General features: G+C 36.6%; 1 protein-coding gene across 1 annotated transcript in view; it reads left to right on the top strand.

The window, feature by feature from the left end:
• Window positions 1-26,109, top strand: part of COL25A1 (collagen type XXV alpha 1 chain) — a 606,174-nt gene that overhangs the window by 408,419 nt on the left and 171,646 nt on the right. Inside the window, exons 8-10 of the mRNA XM_069100257.1 lie at window positions 17,968-18,039; window positions 19,033-19,140; window positions 22,275-22,310. Of these exons, the coding sequence (XP_068956358.1) occupies window positions 17,968-18,039; window positions 19,033-19,140; window positions 22,275-22,310 (216 nt within the window). The remainder of the gene's footprint in view (window positions 1-17,967; window positions 18,040-19,032; window positions 19,141-22,274; window positions 22,311-26,109) is intronic.

The following is a 26,109-nucleotide window of genomic DNA, read 5'->3' as shown; positions in this document are numbered from 1 at the left end:
TTCCTTCCTTCCTTCCTTCCTTCCTTCCTTCCTTCCTTCCTTCCCTCTTTCCTTCCTTCCTTCCTTCCCTCTTTCCTTCCTTCCTTCCTTCCTTCCTTCCTTCCTTCCTTCCTTCCTTCCTTCCTTCCTTCCTTCCTTCCTTCCTTCCTTCCTTCCTTTTTCTTTGTCTTTTTTTGAATCTTCTTGTACAAAATGACTAATATGGAAATGTTAGACATGATTGCACATGTATAACCTATATTGGATTATATATGATATATATATATATATATATATCAGGAAGGGGGTAGGGGAAGGAGGGAAAGAAGGATAGAATTTGGAACTCAAAGCTTTAAAATAAAACCAAATGTTAAAAATTGTTTTAACATGTAATTGGAGAAAAAATATATAAGAAAGAATTCTGGCTCTAAATTATAGGACTTAGATAACCAGCATATTTTGACTGTCTTTTTCAACATCTATAAGTTGAATAAGTGAAACCTTTTTTGTTACTCCCCCTTAAGAAATAAGAAACACATGCTTTCCACAGTCTATATAGCTTCAGATCTCTCCCCCCCCCCCCCGCATGCACATATCCAAAAATGCATCTTTAGGAGGAAGAGTCATGCTCATATATATCCACTTCTCTCTCCTCACAAAACTACCATCCTAGTTGAGGCCCCTTTAACCTCTGACCTGGACTTTTACAATAACCTTCTTCCTATTTTATTTCTTTTTAAGACTGAACCTTCCTACTTCTTGGAGGCTGGATTTACAGAGGCAACTCACAAGACCAATCCCATTCTGATTGGCATAGGGCCTTTGACCTGCCGCTCCATTTCTGATCCCCCCTCCAGCCCTGAGAGCTCCCCATTTTGGGACCAGACTTAGTATAGACACCTCATTCATAACGTTAGTCCACTGTAGCTCATACCTCCTGAGCCCAAGAGATCCACTCAGTCTCCTCAATAGCAAAAGTTCCAAGGCAACAGCTTTCCAACTGATGTCCTTGCCTCTAGTCTCTCGCCTCTCCAAACTACCCTCCACATAGATGGCAAATAGATATTCTTAAATCACATTTCTGAACATGCCACTAAGCCTCATTAGCTCTTCTGCAATCTGGCTTCAAATTATCTTTCCAGACTGAGCTCCTACTCCTTGGCTCTACATTCCAGTCATACTGATCTACTTATCATTCCCCAAACAAAACATTCTATCTTTTGTCTATATACCTTTGCAGAGACTGTCCCATGCCCCCAGAACACCTTTCCTCCTCAACTCTGTCTCAAAGAATCCATCAGACACCTTAGAGATAAACTCAGAGTTCATTTAATTCTACTCTATTATTTTATAGATGAGGTAATTATATGTGGCATTCCCCAGTAGAAAGTAAACTCATTCAAGGAAACAATTGTATTATTTTGGGTCTTTGTCTCCCCAATGCCTAAAATTGTGTTTTTTTGCATAATGTAATAGACTTTCTGTTAATTATTATTTAATTAAATTGGATTTTTTTTGAGGGGAGAAGGCAAGGCAGTTGGGGTTAAATGACTTGCCCAAGGTCACATAGCTAGTAAGTGTCAAGTGTCTGAGGCCTGATTTAAACTCAGGTCCTCCTGACTTCAGGGCTGGTACTCTATTCACTGCACCACCCAGATGCCACTAAAATTGGATTTTATAAGCCTAGGTAGTGTCAATAAGCCCCTTTTCTTTCTTTCCTTATACTGTAATGAATTCCTTATCATATTTGGACAATATATTTTGGGAATTAAAAAATAATTTTCAAATTCTTTTACAACAAATATATCATAAAAAACTACAGGGAGAAGTTAATTCCTAGACCTCTATAAGACATTTTCAGTTTGTTGGAAGAGACAAAGTAAAGACAATTTCACCCTTCTCTTTCCATTTTTAGGCAGAAAAGTCTAACACAATGGAAGCAGAACAGAGTTCATTCCATCACCCACACAATGTTAAATGTTAATTTTGTAATTCTATACGAATCGGTGGTATTACTTCCACTCCAGAGTCATGTAGTTCTAATAAAATGTGTCAGACAGGAATGCAGAACATGAGTCCTGGTGTCTGCCTGGGACTTTATATACTAACTGTTATAAGAGCTCTGAGGGTTTTTAAAGTGTGCCAAATGAACTGACATAGGCCAACAGGGCTGGGGGCTACAGGACTGTCCTATCTAAGCAGAAGGGGTAGAGAATCACATCCTTGGTTAATAAGAAAGATATGACATCTCTTCATTCCTCTTATGCCCTGATTCTTGAAGAATGTACCCCATTTTATACACATTTTTTGCATCCTGGAAGGAACACTCTTCAGAATTAATATTTGAGCTTGCAATTGATTGTGTCTTTTAGAAACTCATATTTGAACAACTTTTTCTGGGTCTTTTAATACTTCATGGGTCCCAGTATAATATTTTGGTTGTCTGTCTGTTCTTACAATGTTACTTGTTCACTTACACCCACATGTGCATCTTCATGTACCCGTGATGCATCTCTCCACTGACTTTCAATTTTGATTCTTCATACATGATATTTCATGATGCACAGTCATAGAGCACCACAAGAAGACTATTGCTATTAGAAAGACTAACTTTGTGTCATGAGGTAGCTTGAGCTCATTTAAAGTACTTCACAGTTTCCCAAATGCAATCATCTTCTATTTAAATCTGGGTCCAGATCATTGTCCTTTAGCAGTACCTATCAAAGATTCGTACTGATGCTTTAACTCAATTGGATGGCAACCCAGGCATATCTAAAAGGTCAATAGGTATTTTTAATCCATTTGGTTTTTCCTATCTGGATTGTTAGGTTGATCTCTTTTGAGTGGATATGGATCTCATGGATCTGTAGTACCATAGAACCTGATGCAGATTGGGATTATCTGTAAATAGGGCAGTCTAGAAAACCTTCCTTTCTATAAGGAATTTTTGTATGCATACTTATCACTCTCATTACTAGGCAAGATGGTTATGTCCCATGAACTGGTGTTTGCTATTGCCTTTGGGACACAATGGAACCAACTCTCCCAACTACTTCATTTCTTTTCCCAAGGAGAACCTTTAAGACATTCCTCTGTTTAGCTGTGATTTTCTTATAGCTTCTGGTTTCACTTATAGAGAACATGTCAGTAGCAGCATGGTTCGGTTCCTTTAATAATGTATTGTCTCACTGATCATTGAACAAACATCTTGAGTTTAGAGTGTCAGCAGTTAAATTCATGTTTCTAGGAAAATCTAACATCTCTCATTCTGCTTTCTTTTCTACTGACTCTATAATTTTAAAAGCAGAAGTGGATCTTTGAAGAGATATATATGTATATGTATATCTACATATATATGTAGATATATGTATCCATATATACACACATGTATGTGTGATGTATCAATATTCTACAACATTAATGTATATTTATATTATAAATAATATATCAAATATAATGTATAACTATTTCTCAATCTTGAGACATATCATATAGATATATGTATATTTCTTTGGTTCATGGGCTGCTATAGCCAAAGAATTTATTGTTTGGTGACAAATTACTGGTTATTAGCCTCTCCATACTTAGCTAGACTTTTCCTCAAATAGAAAAATCAGGTCATAAGAGACTAAAAGCCTTTTTAGCATTTTAGAAAATGCTATGACTCACCCTTAAATCTAGCATCATCTGCTGAGCACAAGGCACCCAACTAGTGTTTTGTAAATGTTACTTAATAGCAGTAATGATAAGTGTCCCAGAAATTCAGACCTACTTAGCTAACAAAACAATTGATAAGCGAAATGTTTTATGAAGAAGGTCAGCCCATTTTATTCAAATTAATTTGCATATGAACCGAGGATTTTATGAGGATAGGAGATTACTTCTTATGCTTAATTCAAATTAATTTTCATATGTCCTAAGTCACATTCAAGGCATATTCTATGGAGCCTGTCAAATCACCATAGCTTGAAATAATAACTACAATTTGTATAGTGCTTTAAATTTTGTAAAGTGATTTATAAATGTTATTTTATCCTCACAATATACCTGGGAGGTGGGTGCTATTATTATCCTCATTTTTACTGATGAAGACACTGGGGCAGATGAGTTAATTGACTTGCCCAGGGAATGGGCAAATCTAGTGAGTATCTGGGGTTGGACTAGATCTTAGGTTTTTCTGACTCCAGATCCAGTGATCTATCTACTGAACCACTTAGCTGGTTCTAAAATCTGAGACACTGGTCAATATGAGACCCTATTTGGTGGGATTTGGTGAGCACAAGTTAATTCCCAAGCTGGTCATATTATCCTGAGATTCCGATGTCAATATTTCCCTTCAAGGTATTTATTTATCTGTTTAAAAATAACCTGCAAATAGTATCCTTTCCTTACAACGAAGGCTAAGTCAATTCAAAAGTAAGGTGTAGGGTTCCTAATTGTGTGAATAAAGTAACATAGTAAATAACAATTTATCTCTTCAAAAATATAATTTAAAATAAGGGATGTCATTTACTCCCAACAGTAGCATTACATGCCAACTGCCTCCTTCCTGAGAGTATAGAAATTCAGAATTATCCCCCAAGAATCTTCAAATCTTTACCGCTTGAGATTTTGCACAGTATACTTTTGGTTTATTGTCTAAGAATGAGCAATCTGCACATAAAGTCACAAGAATTCGCTATCAGATTTTTACGTGAATTTTCCATAGTGATTTTTAAAAAAGAATGCAGCTTTATATCCACATGTTTTCAGTTGAGCCCAAATAATTTTTGATTATGCATTTTTCAGTAGACTCTGAGAAACTTCTGTGTTGGGAGGTATTACATATGTTTTCTGTTTTTTCTCTTTCTGGTTGTGTATTTGAATTAATGGAAATATCTCCCCTCATAAATATTCCCATCAAAGTAGCTCTGTTGGGGGCACTAATGAAAAATGAGTTATTGGGTTGTTTGGATTGTCCTGTATAACTGTGCTGGCAGAGCTTTACAAAAAGAATAAATTTGGGGGTCAGTATTCCACTGAAGAGTATTTGAATCCCCTATCTTTGTCTCCTCTTGGACACAAAAATAAAATAAAACCTTACCATCTTTCTCTGTGAGGAGAACAAATATTGGCTATGCATTTTGGTGCCAAAGTATGAAAATTTGATGGGGTAGGAAGAAAGTTGCAAAATAGGTTAGATGGCACCATTTTAGATATGTAGACCAAAGAGGAAAAAAAAATCATTCCTTTAGTAATTTAACTACTAAGAGATGCAAGGATTAAGAATTGCCATTCTGTTGAAGTTTCATTCCTTTTGGAATGGCTTATAGTAAGGACACAGTAAAAATGGATTGTACAGAAATGGAAAATAATTAAGACAAATGAAAGAAACATAAAGGTTATTTTTAAACCTCATGTTGAAATTTCAAACTTCCACATGATCCAGCTTTGTGTTATGGGTGCTAGCAGTAAATTAAACTGATTTACTTCACATTCCTTCTTTTTTCCTTCCTGATCTATAGATAAGGCTGTCACAGCCAGTGAGATGCTCAAAAATTAATGGGTAATCTGGGTGTGGAGGCATATGCTTAAAATCTCTGCTACCAGAAAGACCAAGGCTAGTGGATCCCCTGAGCTATGGAGTTCCGAACCCTAGTGGACTCTGCTGACCAGTTGTCTGCACTGAGTTTGGCACCCATATTGTGAGCCTCTGGCGATGTAGGACCACCACACTGCTCAAAATAGGGAAGGTCAGAGCTTCTGTTCTGATCACTAGTGCCACTAGGCTTCTAAGTCGTTCCAACCTAGCTGAGATAGGATGACCTTGTCTTGGGAAAAATAAATACTCTAAAATAGTAATGGGGTTGAAGACAAATGAAGGATCTGAAACTATTACTGTTTCGTTGAAGAGCAGAACTTTGTTTTTTAAATTTGACTTTGCTCAATACTATTTCACTACAGTCATAAACCTCTCCAGATATTTCACCAGTCCAGAGACCTGTACAATTTCAGTATTAATGTTGGAATTCCAGATCAAATCATACAGACAGGTTTTGTCTCAGCATGGCCCAGAGTTAAAGACCAATGAAGATGCTTGTCTTCCTCCCTTTTTATGATTTATAATAGTCCTTATCACAAAGTATGTAGAATTGGCAGTGATTGATAAGCAAAATTAAATAGCAATAAGTTAGAGGTGCATCCTTTGATTAGAAAAAAAAAACACCATCACCAAAAACCAAACATATGGAAATCATAGAAAATTGGAGCATTTGCAGTAGTAGAACTTGGTAGTGATGGGAATATGCCAGATGCCACCTGGTTTTAAAAAGTAAACCTTAGACTTTGTAGGTATAGAGAACAGAGACTTATATAGTAGAAAAACAGGTCTTATAAAATACATCTGTCTTTTGTATACCAGACTTTGCTCTTACCCTTAGACATCAGGAAAAAGCTAATCCCTCCTTAGATAAATTAGGTACCATACAATCATTTTTCTGCTTTTGAACATAGAAAACCACTTCTTTTACCCTAGTAACATGGATTCCCCACAAATAAGGAAGAACTTCTTTGCTGCTTAATGAATTCTCCTGTCTTTTCTTCACTTAGAATTATTTGTCCTCACATTTAGGGGTACAAATCTCATCTCAGTTTTGTGAGGGTCACTTCCATGGCCTAATGTGAGAATTCAGTATGTCCATGGCAAGAGTTTGATGGTTATACTTGAGCTTGGCTTGCATTTTCTATTCTCCATTTTCATTACTTTTTGTGTTAGGTTAATCTATTACCCTGGTATTTCCAGTACTCGCTGTCTTATATCTCTGAAAGTGGGGAACGAAAGTGGGAGTTTGAGGTGGAAAATTAAAATGAGACTCATTCAGGCATTTTGGAGAAATTATTTATGCAAATAAAAATAGAGGGTTTAAGAAATGAAACATGATATACAGTATGGCACACTGCTACATTTCATTTTGCAAAAAGCCAGCAATGATCAGGAAATTAAAACTAAAGGAAAAATATATACTATGATAAAGTTTAGATTTTAATTTCATGGGAGTCAGGAAATTCAGAGTTCAGTTTCCCAAAGAAACAATAACTCTGACATTGGTTACAGCAGACACATTTATTACATACTTAGGGCATTTATCCTCTATCTAAAAAGGAATTGTACTTTGTTCTTCCTTCATTGAAGTTCCAGAAGGACTTTCTCACATTGCTAAACTGATATGTTGAATATTTGTTCTGCACTGTATCTCTTTTAGTGGAGATACTTGACTGCTACACATTGAATTCCTGACTGTTGTGGTTTATGTGGAGAGAATTTAACATTCAACTCTTTGATCTTCAAAGAGTTTGTAAATGTTAATTATTGAAATAGACAAATAGGACATTTATTAAGAGCTATGTGCCAAGCATTGTGCTAAGCACTAGGTATACAAAGTTAAGCAAGCAAGACAGCCACTGTCCTCAGGCAGCTTATATTTTAATAAGGTAAGCACACAAAAAAAGAACTGGGAGAGGTGGAGAAAAGGGAGGTAGGAGAAGAGAGAAACGTCAAGTGGTTTGGAGTCATTGTTCTGGAAGTGAAGTGGAGGCTTTGATCCAGGCAAGATAAGGCAAAGGTCACTTATCAGGGCTCTCAGTGGTACCAAGGGTAAATTCAAGGATTCTAACCTTGAGCAAGTTACTTAACCCCGATTGCTTTAGAAAAAAATTAAAAAAAAAAATTCAAGGATTCTGTGGGGAACAGGTAAGGATGATGGCCAGAACGAGGGAATGTGATTTGCAGTTGGTATCTGGAAAGTAAATTAGAGTCCTGGGTTCACGCAAGATAAAGAGAAAGTTCACTCTTTTAATATAACAGAAAACAATAGAATTAAAATAGAGCCATTGTTGGAAACATCCAAAACCTTTATTTGCTATGAGCAGACTCTTTCTCCAACTGTGACTAACCCAACTTCCAAAGCATCCCCAGATCAAATTATCAAACATCATAAGTCTAACTGTCATTCATTGTTGTCCCTTTATCATTATTAACTATTTAGCTATTCCTTTCAAATACAGGAAAATTGTTGTAGCAAATTGACATCCCAGAATTGAGCACACTTTGTGGCTTAAACACTTTCTTAATGTTCAGACTTTTAGTGTTTCAAGTTAATGTTTTGAGAAAGCATTCAGAATTAGTGAGGGAATTAATAACTGGTGAGATCAGAAGAACATTACTTGGCTAGCTTGAAATAGAAAGCAGTCAAGTGGGTACCAACCCAGAGAGCAGAGCTGCTTTTTTGGGGATTTTCCCAGTTGACTTTCACCTCTCCAGTACTAATATCCACTCTAAAACAGTGCTGCTAGACATTTTTTCCAAAGACCTGGGGCCAATCCCCAAACTTTTTGTACCTTTAGAGGTAGGATAATTGAGCCACCCACCCCTTAAAAACTTTGTCCAAATATTCAGAGCACCCCTAGCAAATTAACAAAATGTCCAGAGTGATACTAATTTTATTAGCTATACTATGCATCATCACTCAGTATTATGCTCACCTCTATAACATTTATTCTTTTTTTAGGAATATTTTTTTCCTTTTAAATTTATTTATTTTTAGTTTACAACATTCAGTTCCACAAGGTTTTGAGTTACAGATTTTCTCCTCTTCCCTCTCCTCTCCTTCCCCCCCACCCAAAATGACATGCAATACGATATAGGTTCTACATATACCTTCACATGAAACATATTTTCACAAAAGTCAAGTTGTAAAGAAGAATTAAAACCAATTAAATGAACCACAAGAAAGAAGAAACAAAACCAAACCAAAAAAGAGGGCAAATAGTTTACTTCTATCTTCGTTCAGACTCTCTAAATCTTTCTCTGGATGTGGATAACCTTTTCCGTCATGAGTCTTTTGGAGTTATGACATTGATTCTTACCAGAATTTAATTTAATAATCATGTAAAAACACTACAGTTCATCCTCAGTGATAAATTCTGGCAAGTTTTCAAATTAAAAAATAATAACATTTGTAATATTTGAATGCTGAATATTTTTGTATTTGTATATTTGTATGTATATGTTTGTATATTGAACATTTTGTACCTGACTTTTTAATTCAGAAAGACATCTCCAATCATGACTGAGCTGCTGTACCCAGATCTTGTTCATTTCTTCCCCTCTTCCTTAGTTTGTCTTCTGACAGTTCCTGCTGTTTAGACTAAAGTTATTCACTAACTTAAATCCTTTTTGCATTGTATAATAATCCTTCTCCATCTGGTCTTTCTTAGCTGGGAACCATTTCATCAACTTCTAGGTATATTAATCTTTCGTTATGCAGCCCATCACAATCGTCCTTTTGGAATGTGCTCTGTAATTGGACAAGCAGAATCATAACACTGTATTATGGGCTAACTCAGTGGGTTTTATGGCTCAAAATACCATTTTTCTTTTCCATTGTAGTTTGGCTTTTGACAACCAGCCAAAAAATTATAAGTAAAGTTTCTTAATCTTTTCTACCATATCTCAATGACGTCCACTACCTAACTTTCCATATATCTGACAGGCTTATATTATCCACAGTATAGTGTCCATCATAGGTATATTCTTATAATAAGACATTTCTGCTTGTTATGTACTGTGAGATTCATATTATAATAGAGAATGTATAGTAAAGTTGAACTTACAATATTTGCTCATACCACTACTTATGTATTACAAACAGGTTTTGCAATAGCATTGCAAAAAACAATTTTTGCATTAGCATTAAATGTTAACCAATTCAATTCAACATATTTATGAAGTACCTACTATGTGCAAACACTTTGTTAAGTGCTGAAGATGCAGATAATGGGAAGGTATACCATACACCATAGCTGCTCTCAAGGAGCTTATAATCTAGTAAGAAAATGTTCAAATAACTTCAGTTATAAATTAGGGAATGATAAATTAAAAGGAGACATGTTAGCTCACATGAATGTGAGCTCCTTGAGGGTTAGCACTATTTTTGTCTTTCTTTGCAACCCCAGCACTTGGGGGGAGTGTCTAGTTAATAATTGCTGGTCAACTTGTATGGATTGTTGAAGAAAGATAGGTTATTAATTACTATTACCTTCTCAATTGTGTAAGTGACTAGAGTAATTGGAAAAGTTAAATTATAATAACATGGGCAGAAGAAGGAGATTATCACCATCTGTTGAGCCATAAGCCTGCTTTGGTCTGTGATCCAATAGTTCTTCCAACCTTCTTTCTCTCCCTTTCTCCAAACCATCCTTCACTCTATTATTAAACTCATATTTCTTACACTTAGGAAGATGGTTTCACTCTTTTGCTCAAAACCCTGTTGCCCACTGAGAAAATTTCTGATTGCTTTGCCTAGCATTCATGGCCTTCCAGTATTATCCCCTATTTTTCAACCTTCTAATCCACTCAACACTACGGTCAAATTGGAACAGTTTTTTGTTTTCTATACATGCCCTATGCTTTTCCATCTACGCAGGTAGCTAGGACAGGCATGCAGTGGATACAGTGCAGGGTCTGAAATCAGGAAGACTCATCTTCCTGAGTTCAAATCTGCCCTCAGATACTTACTAGCTGTGTGATCCTGGGCAAGTCACTTAACCATGTCTGCCTCAGTTTCCTCATTTGTAAAATGAGCTGGAGAGGGAAATGGCAAACCACTCCAGTATTTTTGACAATAAAACTCCAAATGGGGTCACAAAGCCTGAAAAATGATTGAACACCAACATACTTTTGTTCATCTTCTCTCTGTCTAGAGTCCCCTCTCCTTATGAATTCTATGCATCCTTTAAAGTCCAACTCCCGTGCTACTTCTTCCAAGATTTCCCCAGTTCCTTTATTAGAAATTCTCTATATTTCTCCATTCTTCCATCCCAGTTCTCATATACCATTTTTCTTTTACAAAATACCATGAGTAATTTTGTTACATTGTCATTCATGTAGCATCATATCTCCACGTTACTAGGCTACTCTAGAAGGACCAGGGTGATATTGGCATTACATGTTGCTCAGTGCTCAGCACATAGTAAACACTTATTTTTTTTAGTTGAATTAAAGTCCTAGAATATCAGTTGGAAAAGACTTTACAATTCACCTAGTGTAGCATCCTTGTTGAAAAGATAAGGAAATTGATGCTCACAAAGGTTAGATGACTTGCCCAAGGTCACACTCCTAAAAAATATCAGAGCCCAGACTAGAGCCTTTTATTATGTGTTGGATAGAGGGCTAGGCTTGGAACAGGGAAGTCCATAGTTAAAGACCTGCCTTCTGACACTACAACTCTGGGCAAGTCAATTAACTTTTCTGGGCCTCAGTTTCCTCATTCATAAAGTGAAGGAGTTTTATCTGATGACTTCAGAGGTCCCTACCAGCTCTAAATATATGACCCTCTGACTTCCTGTTACATGTGCTTCATTTACCCTTTCTTTTATCTTGGGTAACCCTCATCTGATCACTTCTAGAAGAGAAATGTCACTTTTAATTTTTCCCCTGCTCTGCTGTCTTTGAAATCACAGCACAACCCTTGTTTAGATTTTTGAAGAGTTTTAACATTCAGGTCACTGCTTCACAAAAGCATACAGAGGTTTAAAATAACATACAAAGGGAAAGGTTTCAAAGTTACACCAGTCTTAAAAGTGAAGCTTCATCTTCTATACAAACACACAGGAGACCACCCTAGTTATTTGTTAGTGCTTCCCTTTATCCCTACTGAGCTCTGTCTTCCAACTTATTTTGCTGAGTTGGTTGCTGATTTAAACTCTAGCCTTTTAGGATTAAGATTGTTGAAGCTGTCAGAATTCAGTCTCTTTTGGAATTGCTTCTCAGTCCCCTCTCTGAGGCTTGCACTTTGTAACCAATGGAAAACACTTCTCTGACTCACCCTCCATCCTACAAGGACCTCATTAATCTCTCCCTAGAGGTCTCAGTGTCTCTAAAGTTTCTCTCCTTGATATGGCTGCCTGGCTAAGAAAGAGTCTTCTCTTCTCTGACCTTTAAAATTTTCTTCTCTGTCTTGATTCAATCCTTGAATACTTTGGCCTCAGGAAACTTGAACTTAGCCAAACCTCTAATTTAATAGGTGGTTCTGACTAGTTCCTCCTCTGGGTAAAGCTTGATTTCTTTACTTCTTACCTTATAATAGTATGTGGGGCCACATGATCTAGAACTATGAAGATGCCCAAGAATATAGAACCTCTTTCTTGTTCAAAATTGGACATTCTCCCATTATATTCCTATTTTTTTTGTTTTTGTTTTTGTTTTGGCTTTTTGGAGGGGGTAAAGTAGGGCAATTGGAGTTAAATGACTTGCCCAAGGTCACATGGCTAGTTTTTGTGTTAAGTGTCTGAGACTGAATTTGAACTCGGGTCCTCCTGACTCTAGGGCCGGTATTCTATTCACTGCCACCTAGCCACCCTATATTCCTATTTCTAATACTTACTGTTTCTAGTTCTCAATTAACTGGAATAACTGAGGTCATACTTTGGGACTAGTGAACATTTCATACCTAAAGTTTATTTGTCAACTCTTCCCAATTTCTTGTGTTTTTAAGTTGGTAACTTATTTTTAGTTGAATGGTACTAGAATGCTCTCCAGTAGAGATTTGTATTTGGAAAGTACCTTAAGTGTAGAGTAATTAATAATAGACTGTCCTTTCTGTGAGAGGCCGTGTGGCATAGTGAATAGAAAATATTAAAGTTAAGACCTGTGTTCAAACCTAGGTTCTGTCACATACTGCCCATGAAAAATAACTTAACATCTCAGTGTCCCAGGCAACTCTCTGAGACTATAAATTGCCTAAGAGATACTGATCTGCCTTGGGAGAGTGAACTTTCTCACTGGCAATTCCTGATAATAAATGTTCATTCATACAGTCCTTCCCTTCACCAGAAAATAAAGTTCTCCCCATCATTAAAGGCAAGGACATTTATCATAATATAACTGTGACAAAGTCTGTGTTTTTAAACCATGGATGACATTTCTGGTTCTGTCATAGAACTGTAGGTAAAAATTTAAAAGTTTTCCTCTCTGCCGTTTGGATAGATAAGAATCTTATGCTTATAAAAGGGTTTGTTCTGTGAAGTTTGGGTTCAGTCAGAGGACCGTGCTGGAGGACCTTGAATGCACATGTGAGAGCCGGTTCCCTGCTCCTGGATGAGATTATTTCCCCACCAGAGGTCTGAGAACTTTGGGTGGGAGTGGCCATGAAAATGATTTCTTCTAAGAAGGTGAGAGCCTTGAATATGAACTATTTGTCTCTGCAGCATCTCTTTGAGGCTGGCTGGTGCTTCAGCAGTGCCCAGAGGGTGTGACAAGACCTATACTTCTCCTAGAATGATACTAATAGAAGGGATCTTCTTAGAGTTGTATTCATCACAGTGTTGTGAGCATTATTGAAATTAGATGTGTTAAGTGCCTTGAGCAGGAAAATTGCCTGTGGAAAGTCATTTTACACTCTTGTGCATCCAGGTTCCTGAAGCATTTAAAACATTTTTTGGGGGGAGGAAACGTGCAAATTGCTTCAGTGTATCAGCTTATTCTTGTGTTCTTTCTCCATGACTTGGTAGAAACACATGTATTTTTTTCCACACCCACTCCGAACCATCTGTATACCAGGAAAGTTTTCTGAAATATAAAATTAAATGAAATATGTCCATTTCACTTATTTGGAAAAGATCACAATTAATTACAATGGAGATAATCTTAATTGAGTGGGGAAGTGGATTATTATCTTTGGGCATAATAGAAAGAACCCTGCATTTCAAGCCTTGGCTTTAGCACTTCCTAGGAGTATAAATTTGGGGTGAGTCACTTGAGGATAATGATATTTGTATGACCACATGGATGTTATGAAAAAAAAATTCTCTGTAAGCTGTGAAACATTCATATAAAATGTGAATTATTTATAATTATTCTTATTTTACCTTCCTTCTCCCTGATTCCATTTCTTCTGGGACCTGTAATTCATTCATTATTGCCATTATTAGTGGAAAGGACATGTCAGTCAACTCTGTTATGACTTTGTTCACCAACCTTCTGACTTCCCAGACCAAAATTCTCCTCCCATATTTTCTATCATCACACACTCTTCTAAATGTGCTCCACATCTCACATTTATATTTATGTCCACGGTACTTAGCACAGTGTTTGACACTTAGTAAGTGCTTAATAAATCTTTTTACATTCATTCACTGTTATTATTTATCTAAGTTAACCACACTTAAGTGAAACCTTTCCGAATGGACCACAGTGCAATGGCATAGAAAAAACAATGTCTCCATAAAAAAGCACAATTTACTGGGTGGCAACATACCCCAGTGTTAGGCAAAATGCCTGGGGGAAACAAAGCTCTTAGTGCCAACTTTGTAAATTCAAACTTAAATAGTGACAATACATACCATTGTTAGCTCATCCTAAAAGTGTATCCATATGGAACCATTTAACTTGTGAGCATGTTAGGGATATAAATATGGGACAATGCATGAAAATTTCCCATATAATTTTTCTCCAGCTCTAATGACCTTCTTACCTCAGAGGCTTCCAGTTGGACCAGTTGGAATGAACCAAATCCAAAATTTTCATCTGCCCACTTCTTTCCCCCTTCCACCTTTCCCTGAGAATATGAAGTATAATATGACTAAACACAATGATTAGGACAAGAAAACTCATGAGACTTTGCATCAGTTTTCCTTGAGACCAATGATCTAGCTAAGTCTCTTCTATGTGATTAGAAACTCACTCTCCTTATAATTACTGTTTTGCTCCTACATTGGGGAGTGGGAGGAGAGGGCAGAGTCGGGTAAATCATGCAGTGTTGATTATATCTCCAACACCCACATTTTTTCATGTGAGATCTCATTAAAATTAATATAAGAGAAACTTGGAAGGGGAAAAAATGATGGTTAAGAATATCCAGATAAAGAATGTGTATGGAAAGAGAGAGGCCAGCAACTTTTGTTTGAACTTGTGGCCCCAATTTACCCATTCATCTGGTGTGAGCAAAGTGAGAGGGATGTGCTACTTTCTTGGGAAACAGTCAAACACACCATTCTTGAATATACTCATGTACTGAATACACTGTGGCATGATTTCCGGGTCTATACCGAGTTTCTTGCTTACTAACTTCACCTTTAATATTTGTGGAAAGTCACAGACATTCTCCTTGTTGACTCATTTTCCTTTCCTCTCAGTCAGACTTCTAAAGCTATTTTGCCAAAGTCACCCAGTAAGACCTTCAGTATATAGTTACAAATATTAAATGTGTAAGGTTTCTTGGTATTAAGATCGAGGGATCTGAAAACAGCTTCTCACAAAGAAGTTCCCACTGATTTAGGGCATTCAATGAAAGGCATCTTTCCAACTACCTTTCTACTTCATATTTCATATTTTGGCACACTGGAATAGTTTTTCATGGGTTTTTGTGGTCATTTCTTACTGGTCATAGCCAGATAAGAATGTGAGAAGTGGCACTGTAAAGTCTACCATGCACATGGTTCAAAGGTTATAAAATCGGAATTGTTTTTGTGAGATCATCCCATTGTGAAGTGACATTATGATTTATCACCATTAATTAGGTCCCTGGTCCTTCACATGCTTCTTGTTTGTGTCTGCTTTTATTCTTTGTCACATAAATTTTGTAGTTTACATACAGAGTTCTGACTTCGTGTAATATAGGGCTAATGAATCACAGATGTAAAGACACTGGCACATCACCATCTAATAAACTCATATTCCTCAGTAAAACAAAAGCAAATTGTACACATCTGTTTCCCAACTTTCAACATTTCTTTATTTGTGTACAATCTGTGTTTAAAGGGCTTTTGCTTGAGGGAGAAAAAAAAAGAGAGAAGGATACAGGTCACTCAGAAACCACTGAGCCTCATAACAGTCTTATCAGAATGGATTTTGGCAAAGCTGATAGTTTCTTTTGCTTTGATTCCATCCAAGTACTACCTCGATAGATGAGAATCAAAAGGAACAGAGAAGAAATGCTACTATCTATCTCCTTATCTATCTAAAAGTCCATTGACTTTCTCAAAAGAAAAAATCCCCAATGGGGAAAAATACCAATGAAATAAAGACTCTAGGGAACTTTTAACCTTATGGGGGCCTCTAAAGAAATAGGAGAGGGGAGAGCATAGATATTTGCAGCTTTTGTTACTATATGATTCAATATATTTATAAACTGTCCTCAAGCAAAAAAAAAAAAAAACAACCCAACCAGTAAGGGAAGGAATTATTTTGCTGTTGGAAAGGTGGTAAAATTAGAGCAAAAATGCCTCTCATATCTGCCCAATTTGATCTCCTTCACAATAGTCTGTTCTCCAGAAAGGAGGGACAAGTGTCAACCAACTCATAGAACTTATTTGTTTCTCTGGTTTCTAATATGATTCTTCTCGAGGCAATGTCCCTGTAAAATTTCTATCTGGTCCCTTCTCATTATTAAGGGTTCCCAACAGCATTTTGTTCTTTTAAAATATTGGGCTTTTGAAAAAGTATGTATACATAAGTAGAGTATAAAGGTCAAACCCTGCCATAGACATGCTCACACTATAAATGATAGATGGCCATTGGTATCACTCTGAGTTCCTCAAGCAAGAGTAAACAGACTATTTGTACTAGGAGTCATTGTGTAATATGAGAGGGATATTTGGAAACATAAGTGGGAACACTCAATGTGTCAAACTTATTGGGTCTGTTTTGAGCACTGTTTCTAATCTGTGTTCACTGTGTGTTACTGTCCATTAAAAAAAAATGGGTGTGTGTATTGTATGTCCTGGGTCTTTGAGTGAACAGAGAGCATTGCTCTCATTATGTAACAGTATGTTGCTGTTCAACCCATGACCCATAGCCATTCATGCAGAACCTTTTGCATCTAGAATTCTAGAAATTTATAAAATTCTAGAAAAATTCTAGCCACTGGCTACATATAACAAACTTGAGTCCCATAAAAAGCTCAGTGTGGGGGTTTCTGGGTCTCTCTCTGACTTTCTATCCCCGTTGAAGAAGAACTTGCATTAAATTTTGTTTGGCCCATAACAGAAGAGGCTAGTAGTAGTCCATAGGCCCATTGGGCATATTGCTTGTTCTCCTTGTCCATTAGTGAAATGTCTGTGTGACGGTTTCTGTCGTGTTGTTTTGGTGCCCATGCTGTGTCTGTAGGGTCTGCCAGGCTTCCCCACAGTTTCGGCTCTGCACAGTAATCAGATACTCACCGTCAAGGTTTGTGGTTGAAACATATGCCTACTCAGTCAGGTTCCTCAATCAGCATAAGAGTGTGTTCGGACAGTTAACCGGGCCCTTGAAAGTCAATTACTCCATCAGTCTCTAGGAGTGAAAGCCATCAAAGAGTGTTACCTCATGGACTCTGGTGAGGTTTTGTTTTAATTTTTTTAAATAAAATTTTCTTAGATGAAGATATTTATCTAAAGCCACATGTATGGGGGAAATGATCTTTGAGTTCCCCACATTTTATTCAGATTTAATTATGTGGGAATGTACTGTGCCTCAGTGTTCTTATCTATATTGTCCAACACCCAGTGGTTTAAGCCATCATAAGAGTCCCTGGCCTTCAGTCATCATTAAAATGGCACCAAGGTTATGCTGGTTGAAAATCCTGGCTGAAAAATTGGACTGGTACTTTGTCCTTGGAATCTCTGCCTGGAGAAAAGCATATGAGTCTCTGGAGCTGTGGGATGATACTGAATTAAAAAAAAACCCAAAACCAAAACCAAAAACCCTAACATCTCTGGCCAAAATAACTGTTTTAAAAATGGTATTTGCCTTTTAAAAACCTAATCTTACCAACACGCTCCATAGCTTTATTCTTTTCAACATCCAGGCTGGGGTTCTAGTGATAGACACAAGCACTGGTTCTTTTTTTCTCCTATTATTAGTTTTGATAAGTCTAATGCTTGTATCTTTATTTCTTTCTTGGGCCTTCTGATGTCTATTCTTCAACTCTCTCACCTCTGAACTTCAACCTTTGACCTCACCTGCCTGATCAGATGGTGTTTCCTAAAATCAATCATGGGTTTCTCTCTGCTGATCAGCAGCTCATTAAACGCCGCCTCATTAAGGTAGTGCTGCTTCTGTCTGAAGTCTCATTCTTCTTTACTTTTAATTATTACTCTGCATGCTTGAATCAAGGTATCTCCTAATGGTAGAATGTTGTCTTGAAGACATCCCAAAGCAAAATAATTTTAATAAGCTGTATTTGTAGAATATTTGTAAGAGATAAGAAGTCAGTGTTGTATAATGGAAAGAGCATTGGTCTTGGATCCCAGTTCAGCCTGTCTGTCTTGGGCAACTCATTTAATATCAGTGGTCCTCAGTTTCCTCCTGTGTAAAATGAGGGGGTTGGACTATGTGACTTCCCAGGTCCTTTCCATTCTCAAATCTCCCATCCTATGATACTATGAGTTTGAAAAAGAAAAATTAAAACAAATTAAAAGGTTTCACCTTTTTTTGTCTTTTTTTCCCCAAAGTTTACTTTTTATAATTGAAATCAGTAAGGGATGTTTTCAGAACCTTCTGCCTCTAGTAATTAAGAAGTCATTCTGAACTAAGCCAAGAATGGCTTTATTTTATAAGGAAAGAGCTTCGTGTGTGTTATTTATTGATTACCTAGCCATGAAATGCATCTGTTGAAAGTACAAGTCCAGCCATTTGTTTTATTGACACTATAAGGAAAGTTTAAAATAAAAACAAGCAGATGCAGCATTGTTCTTATAGGTTTATTTTTAAAGGAGTGGACAACTTTGCTTTCTAAGCAAAGTGATTATGATGTAGCACTATTCTTGGGAGCTATCAGTGTCTGGCCACTGAGTACCTCTCTATCAAGTCAGCTCATATGGTATGAATATTTATGTCCTTCCTGTGGTCAGGCAAGTGGCTAGCAGAGATGCCTGTTTTATGTCTCTCTAGGATTCTTTTCACCATTTGGTTATGTCAATCATTTGAGCCAAAAAGTAGTCAACAAGGAAATGTTTTTGAAGAATGATTGAAAGAGAGATGACTCAGAACATGGTTCTGTGCGATCATTTATGTATCTATTCATTTTTCCATTGTAGGGTGACCAAGGACAAGCTGGCCCTCCTGGACCCCCTGGCCCACCAGGACCCAGAGGGCCCCCTGGGGACACAGGGAAAGATGGTCCCCGTGGCATGCCAGGAGTACCTGTGAGTTGCTGTCTCCTTATGCTTTCTGAATCACAGATTCCTAGAACTTTTTCTGAGGAATGACTGTTTCTAATTTCTCTAAAGCCTTCCTGATGATCATTAGACTAGGGCATAGGGTGGGATTCAGGTTGTGGGAATAGGTGATGGGAAGAAGAAAAATGAGGAAGGTGTATATTGAGAAGTCTCCAAATGGAACAGCAGCTAAGTGCTCTTCCCCTTGGTAGTCTCAGAAAGCATCAGTATGCGTGGAAGGGATAGCAACTGATTTGGAGTTTTACCAGGTAAGGTTTGATAATGAATGGTGAACTACATGTATCAATGCTGTCTATCTCCCATAGCTGAGAGCAGACCAGATTTATATGGTTACTGTAAAGTATGGTCCCAGAAATAATCAGCCTGTCTAGCAATGAAAGCCAATGCATGTAAACCACACTTTGTCCCCAAAGTCTTATGGCATTTAAAAGTTATTAGGGCTTAAAACCACATTAAGACTTTGGGGACACCTTTGGGGACACTGTGTTGTAAGTGATAAATGATTTTTAAAACTACATTATAGCATACTTTACAATGAATTGCAATTGAACCAAATCAGAGTTTCTGTGCTTGCCTTGTTAACATTTTTCTTTAAATTTCAGGTCTAATGCAAACATTTTAAGAAAACTTTCTTATAAATGTGTTTTCCCATTCTGAATGACACTATTAATTCTTCCATGCAGTTATATGGGAATTAGAATATGGTGGGCTAGCCCCAGGGATGGTACTGTTGAAGTATCAGAAGGAAAAATTCACAATTTCAAAAGTCCAATTCTAATGACTCAGTTTTTCTCCAGATGATGCTCCAAATGGGCCATAGACAAGAGAAGCTTTATTCATACATATTCTTATATGGTTTTTGGTAGCCTTGGCATTAGGGAAGTCATGTGATATTATGGAAAGTGATGGATTTGGAGTAGAGAACGAAGTTCAGGAGCCTGGTCCTGCCACTTATTTTTTGTATGACTTTGAATAAGTTTCTCCTCTTGGCCTCAGTTTTCATATTTATTGAATAAGTTTAGATGTTTAAAGTCCCTTCTAGCTCAAAATCTAATAAATATCTCTTCAAATAGCTTCCCTTTTTCTGGGTAACTATATTGGTCACAAATTATATCTTCTAGGGCTGTACCAGGAGTTAAATTCCACTGAAGAATTGTTAAGGAATGAGGATAAAGAGGGAAGAGAGGGCCCTCCTGTTTACTACAAGGAATGTTTTTAACATTATATCAAGATGCAATAAGTGGGAAAATTCTTTGTGATCTGAAGGCAGCATATAAGCATAAACTTTTCTTATTGTAATGGATGTACTAAGAAAGGAACTCTTTACGCATTTTGCAGACCCGAACTGCTATTTGTAAATTCTGCAAATTGAATTAGATATTTGGTTATAGGCTCAGACTCAATATAGTTGAAGATTTATTAAATATAATAATCATCAGAGAGGAATGTCTTAAAAGAAATTTGGAAGTACCATTTAAAAGGCTACCTGCATCCAAAGTCATTTCTTGATAAGTGCGGTTGTTTTTCACTCAGCTGCCTCTTATTTTGCTTCATAACATGAATAATAATGATAAAGTAATCCTGGGTTAATGCCATTGATTTGAGCTGGAACTAATTATAAATTTCATTCTCTTCTATGTCCTTCATTTTATAGATATAGAAACTTAAGACATAAAAGGTTAAATGACCTGTCCAAAGCCAATCTAGTTCTAGTACTTTCCCCACTGTACCCCATTAATCTAAGCAAAAATTAATCATGATAATAACAATGCCATTGAGAAGTCATCCCTGGCATTTGGGGGCCCTTCAATTATTTTAACTGTTATCAATCAGACCTAAATTCTAAGAAACTTTTATGTACTGACAGTCTCTACATACAAATGAAATTCTTTTTCATGTAATTTTCTGTAATAAGAGAACAATTCTGAAACTTTCCTAAAAATTATTTCAACAGTCATATGCTCCACTGCACATGAATACAATTTTGAACCATTTAAGGAAACTTCACATTAATGAAAAGTGTTTGTCTGAAATTTAGCAAAGACCCTGGTCTCAAATCAAGGCATCGGGCCTTTTTGAACAGCTAGCTGTCAGTGTCTTGAATTTTAAAAAAATTTCAAAAGCTGACTACACAGAGACCAAAAAGTCTACTTCTCCTAAAATGCATGGACTTTGTGGTATATATTCACTGTTCAGAGGTTTCTTACACTGTGTTACCAAGTTTGCAGCTGTTTTTTAAAATGATGGTGGTTACCAGTCTAACCTCTCATTGAGAAGAGTATTGTTCTAATACATTAGTATTAGAATTCATTATTGCCATCACAACTCCTTTCTCACCTTGGTAAATAGTCATTATGAGTTCTCATCTACAGAAATTTTCTCACCTGGAGACCAATATTCTGGTAATAAGTCTTTCTAAATTTAACTAGGTTGGTTGTTGAATGATAGCTCTCTATTCTGTGATCAGACCATTATGAAAACCCTACCAGCTGAGTGGTAGGGTATAGCAGAGTTTGAATTTTTCTGTAGTTCTACTGAGAATCCAGAGTCATTTCTTCAACCTGATGAAACATCAGAATAGAAATGGTATATCGATGCAATCATATAATATGTCACAAAAGTATTGATATAGTTGTAAACTTTAACAGCATTGCTAGCATTGGGCCCCATTGCATTAACCTATTACTTGGTCACCCCCATCTAACTGAGTTATCATTTACATTTTTTTTAATCAACAAATATTTTTAAATTGTTATGATAAGTTTTTTTTCTTTTTTCTTTTTCAACATTCATTTACATGACTCTTAATCTGACCTTGTATGGAAACTATGTGCCTTTTGTTAAATTAAAGGATGACCACAGTATGGTTTTAAAGTAGCTCTCTTATCTGCATTGTTTCTGTACCTGCAATTAGAGTATTTTAGAAAGCAGTGGAATCAGAAAAAAAATACTATCTTCATGTGGTTGCCACGTGTACATCAGTGACTGAGCACTGTGCTATGTGTCAGTGGTTGTTGAAACATCATTAGTGAATAGGAACATGAACTAGACATTTAATGCATACAATACTAATAATATTGATTTTTAAATTCTTTTTTAAGGGTGAGCCAGGAAAACCAGGAGAACAAGGCTTAACAGTAAGTACCTTAGATTTTTCCCATTCTCAAAACTTCTGAAAGCTAGACTATTTCAGAGGCAACATAATGGGCAGCATTATAATTCTGATTATCACCTTGCACAGTTGTGTTTCAAACTGGTCTTGAAAAGCTTGTGGTTCAAGAGAAAGTCAATTGGAGAATATAGGATATTTTTTTCCTGTATGTGAATAGTCCTTTGCAGTTTCCACTTCTTAAGCATGACAATATAAAAGTTGTCTAATGGCCAGAGATGAACCAAAAAAAAGGAAGATCAATAAAGTTAAAACGACCTTATTTTGTGAAATTCAACCAAAAAGCAAGTATTGTGTTCAAGAGACCATGAAGTTATAAAGCTAGCACAAACTCACAAGGAGCTTATAAAGTAGATGAGATAAAAACATATATAAAACAAACTAAATGACAAATATGATGGCATGTTATAAAAAGAAAATATATTTTGTTTTGTTTTCTTAGAGAAATATATTAATGTAAATATACATAGATACACAAATATATGTATACATGTGCACATACATATTTGTACCACAGTGCTCAGTATACAGTAAGTGCTTAATAATGCCTGTTGTCTGTTTTATTTTATGAATGTGTTCATATGCACATAATATAAGCACACAGGTACACATGCACATATACACACCTACACAATGCACACATATACATGCATACACATATACATAGTCACAATCCACCTGTATACATATGTATGTTGCATATATGTTTGGAAGTTTTCCTGAAGGGGTTATCTAAACAAACCAGTACATAAACAACCTGACACCATTACAAGATTTTGACCATTGTATGGAAGAGATTGATTGAACATTAGCCACCTCCCCCCCAGTGTCTTTTAAAAAGCAAGAAGCCAATGTGCATCCCCATTTCCATAGAACCAGAATCCATCTTAAGCTCCATGGAATCACCTCTGCTACATATAAAATATCTAATTTGCTTGCTTTTGATTTAGGAATGATGATCATAAAAGTAGAAAAAGTACCAATGAGATCTTTCAGTTCCATATGGGAGCCATTTAAGGGAAAGGGGGGCAATGAGGGGTGAGGGGATAAGAAGGGGAGAGAGGTGGTAAAAGAAATCTGGAGAGGAAAGAGGAACTGAGAGCAAGAAAGCCAAGAGATAGAGACATGCAGGGGAGAGAAACATGCAGAAGGAGAGGATGGGAGACACAATTTGGTTCCACAGTTTTCTGTTGTAGGAGATTAAATTCAAGTATGGTTGTGATTTCCTTGAAGAGGTGTGAAATTCCACCACAGGTGTGGATAGCTAGAATTTTTTTTCTTTTAAATTCCAGACTTATGATTTAGTTGATGTTGGAAACTCCTGGTAAAAACTGCCTCCATGAATACAGGGGGAAGTTATTTTCTAATTTATAGAGAGTTGTTTGGTCACAATGAGAAGTCAAGTGACTTGTCCAGGTTCTCAAAGCTAGTTATTTCACAGCAAGGAACTGTTACACCTCAAAACACTTCCAGTTTAGAAAGGCTTTTGATTTTTAACCTTTTGGTTCTTTAATCTGTGAGCTCCTAATGGGTAAAGTAGTTGTCTCCTTTTTGTTTGTCTATGATTTTTAAAATTGTTGCCCTATAAATTTGTCCTGTAAAACTTGTATACCATCAGTATTAATATTTATTATGGTGTGAAACAAAAATTCACTATCAAAACTTGGGGGTTCAAATAATGTGTTGAATTCTATTGAGGCTCAAAATAGAAATGAGAAATGATATCCGGAACAAGAGTCTGAGGTTTTGAAGAAGGACTCTTAAAATTCTTTGGTACCAAGGACCCCTTTGTCAAACTGGTGAAGGCAGTAGGCATTTTTAAAGCACTTATGGTATGCTGGCCCCTGGGTTGGGGATACAGATACAAGCAAAAAGAAAGACTACCCTGTTTTTAAGTAGCTTAAGAGGACTTGGGTCCTCCTCAAAATGGAGACCCTTGGAGACATTCGCCAGTGTGAGAAGGAGCTGGCATGGTGGAGTAACGTTCCAGAGTCAGAAGGCCATAGGAACTGATGAATGTTCCAGAATAAGGGGACTGCGATACTGAAGGGAGCTTCCAGGTGAGACTGCAGCTGAGTCATGGTATTGGGGCTTGAAAAGTCAGCAGCACAGGAAGGGGGACCTATGAACCTCTACTCAGAATAGTGTTTCTAAAATATTCATAGCTGAAATAAATGCTAAATTTTGGTTATAGGGTAGTGAAAATTAAGATATAATTTTTGTTCCTCATCAAGTTCACTTGAAATTTATCCACCATTTGTGTGTCTGTTAAGAACACTTGCTTTGAAGACTCTATTCTAAAATTGTGTGTATATACAGATAGAGGTATAGATGATATAAGGGTAGGTATACAGAGAGTCCCCAAAGTCTTAATGCAGTCTTAACTACCTTAAATCTGAAGACTTGAGTGACACACTGAGTTACAGTTTAAATGGTAAAAATGAGTATTTTCTAAGGTTATATATCAATGGTAGTTAAAAGGACATCTTCCCAAGGGACAGATGGCATCACAAAATTTCAGCACTGGAAGGATTCTTAGAATTTGTCTCATACAGAGCATTTTAGCCTGTAATCTGTGAACTTAAAAGAAAATCAATAACTATATTCCAGTAGAATTAATTTCCTTTTTACTCCCATGTTTCCAGTTTTATGAATTTGAAAACATTGTTCTGAGATGTTTTATGTATCACCAAACTGCCAAAGGAGTCCATGACACAAGGAAGGTCGAATGTAGCCAATTCTTTCATTTTGTAGACACCTAGAGAGGTGGTATTTTCCCCCATGGTACCAAATGAAGATAATTACACTTGAAAACCTTTACACCATTCACAGTGTTTTAATCTTGGAGTTATATAAGTCTGTATTATTATTGTTCTTGTTGTTATGCTATTATTACTACACTACCTCATCTCATTAGGATATGTAATATGGAACTCTCGACTTGACTTAAGTTCTCAAATTACTGATGGTGATTGACTTCTTTGACCTGACGTTAACTAGCCCTCTACAGAACATTCTGAGTTACATTCAAAACATTCTTCTCAAACTAATCTTCACCTGTTTTAAGTCTTCCAGAGTTTCTTAGACTATGAAGCCTTCTTTGTGATACTACTCTGTTCTATAGTGCAATGCCATTTAGTAAGACAAACATTTATCAAACACCTACTTAGAGGGAGGAGTAGCAAGAGTGCTAGACTTGAAATTAGGAGAGACCTTGGTTTGAATCCTAATCAGAGAGATGGGTGAACTAGTAGAAGGAGATAGCTTTGATTTCAAAAATGTAGAAAGTGTCCAGAAAGGAGAGGAGGGTGGTAGTGTCTATAATTAACAGTCCAATGAGGATTAAGAATGCCAAAAAGCCACTGCATTTGGAATTTAGGTTGTCATTAATGATGTCAGAGAAGTTTTAGTAGAATTAGGGGGATAGAATCCAAATTTCAAAGAACTGAGCAAAGATTAACTCTTGAGGAAGACAATTAAAAAATTTAGTCAAAATGGGAAAAAGAAAGAATGGGTAGTTAGCTGTATTGTATAGGAAAATTGAGAAAGAGCTTCTCCCTTCCTTCCTTGCTTCCTTCCTTCATTTCTTTCTTTCTTCCTTCTTTCTTTCTCTCTCTCTTTCCCTTCCTTCCTTCCTCCTTTCCTTCCTTCCTTCCTTCCTTCCTTCCTCCTTTCCTTCCTTCCTCCTTTCCTTCCTTCCTCCTTTCCTTCTTTCCTCCTTTCCTTCCTTCCTTCCTTCCTTCCTTCCTTCCTTCCTTCCTTCCTTC

Source organism: Petaurus breviceps, unplaced genomic scaffold (assembly GCF_028583685.1).
Source record: "Petaurus breviceps papuanus isolate PSGF00001 unplaced genomic scaffold, PetGlider_PUasm1.0 126, whole genome shotgun sequence".
Classification (NCBI taxonomy): domain Eukaryota; kingdom Metazoa; phylum Chordata; class Mammalia; order Diprotodontia; family Petauridae; genus Petaurus; species Petaurus breviceps.
The sequence above is the reverse complement of the archived record's forward strand: the minus strand, read 5'-3'. Positions and strand labels throughout refer to the sequence as shown.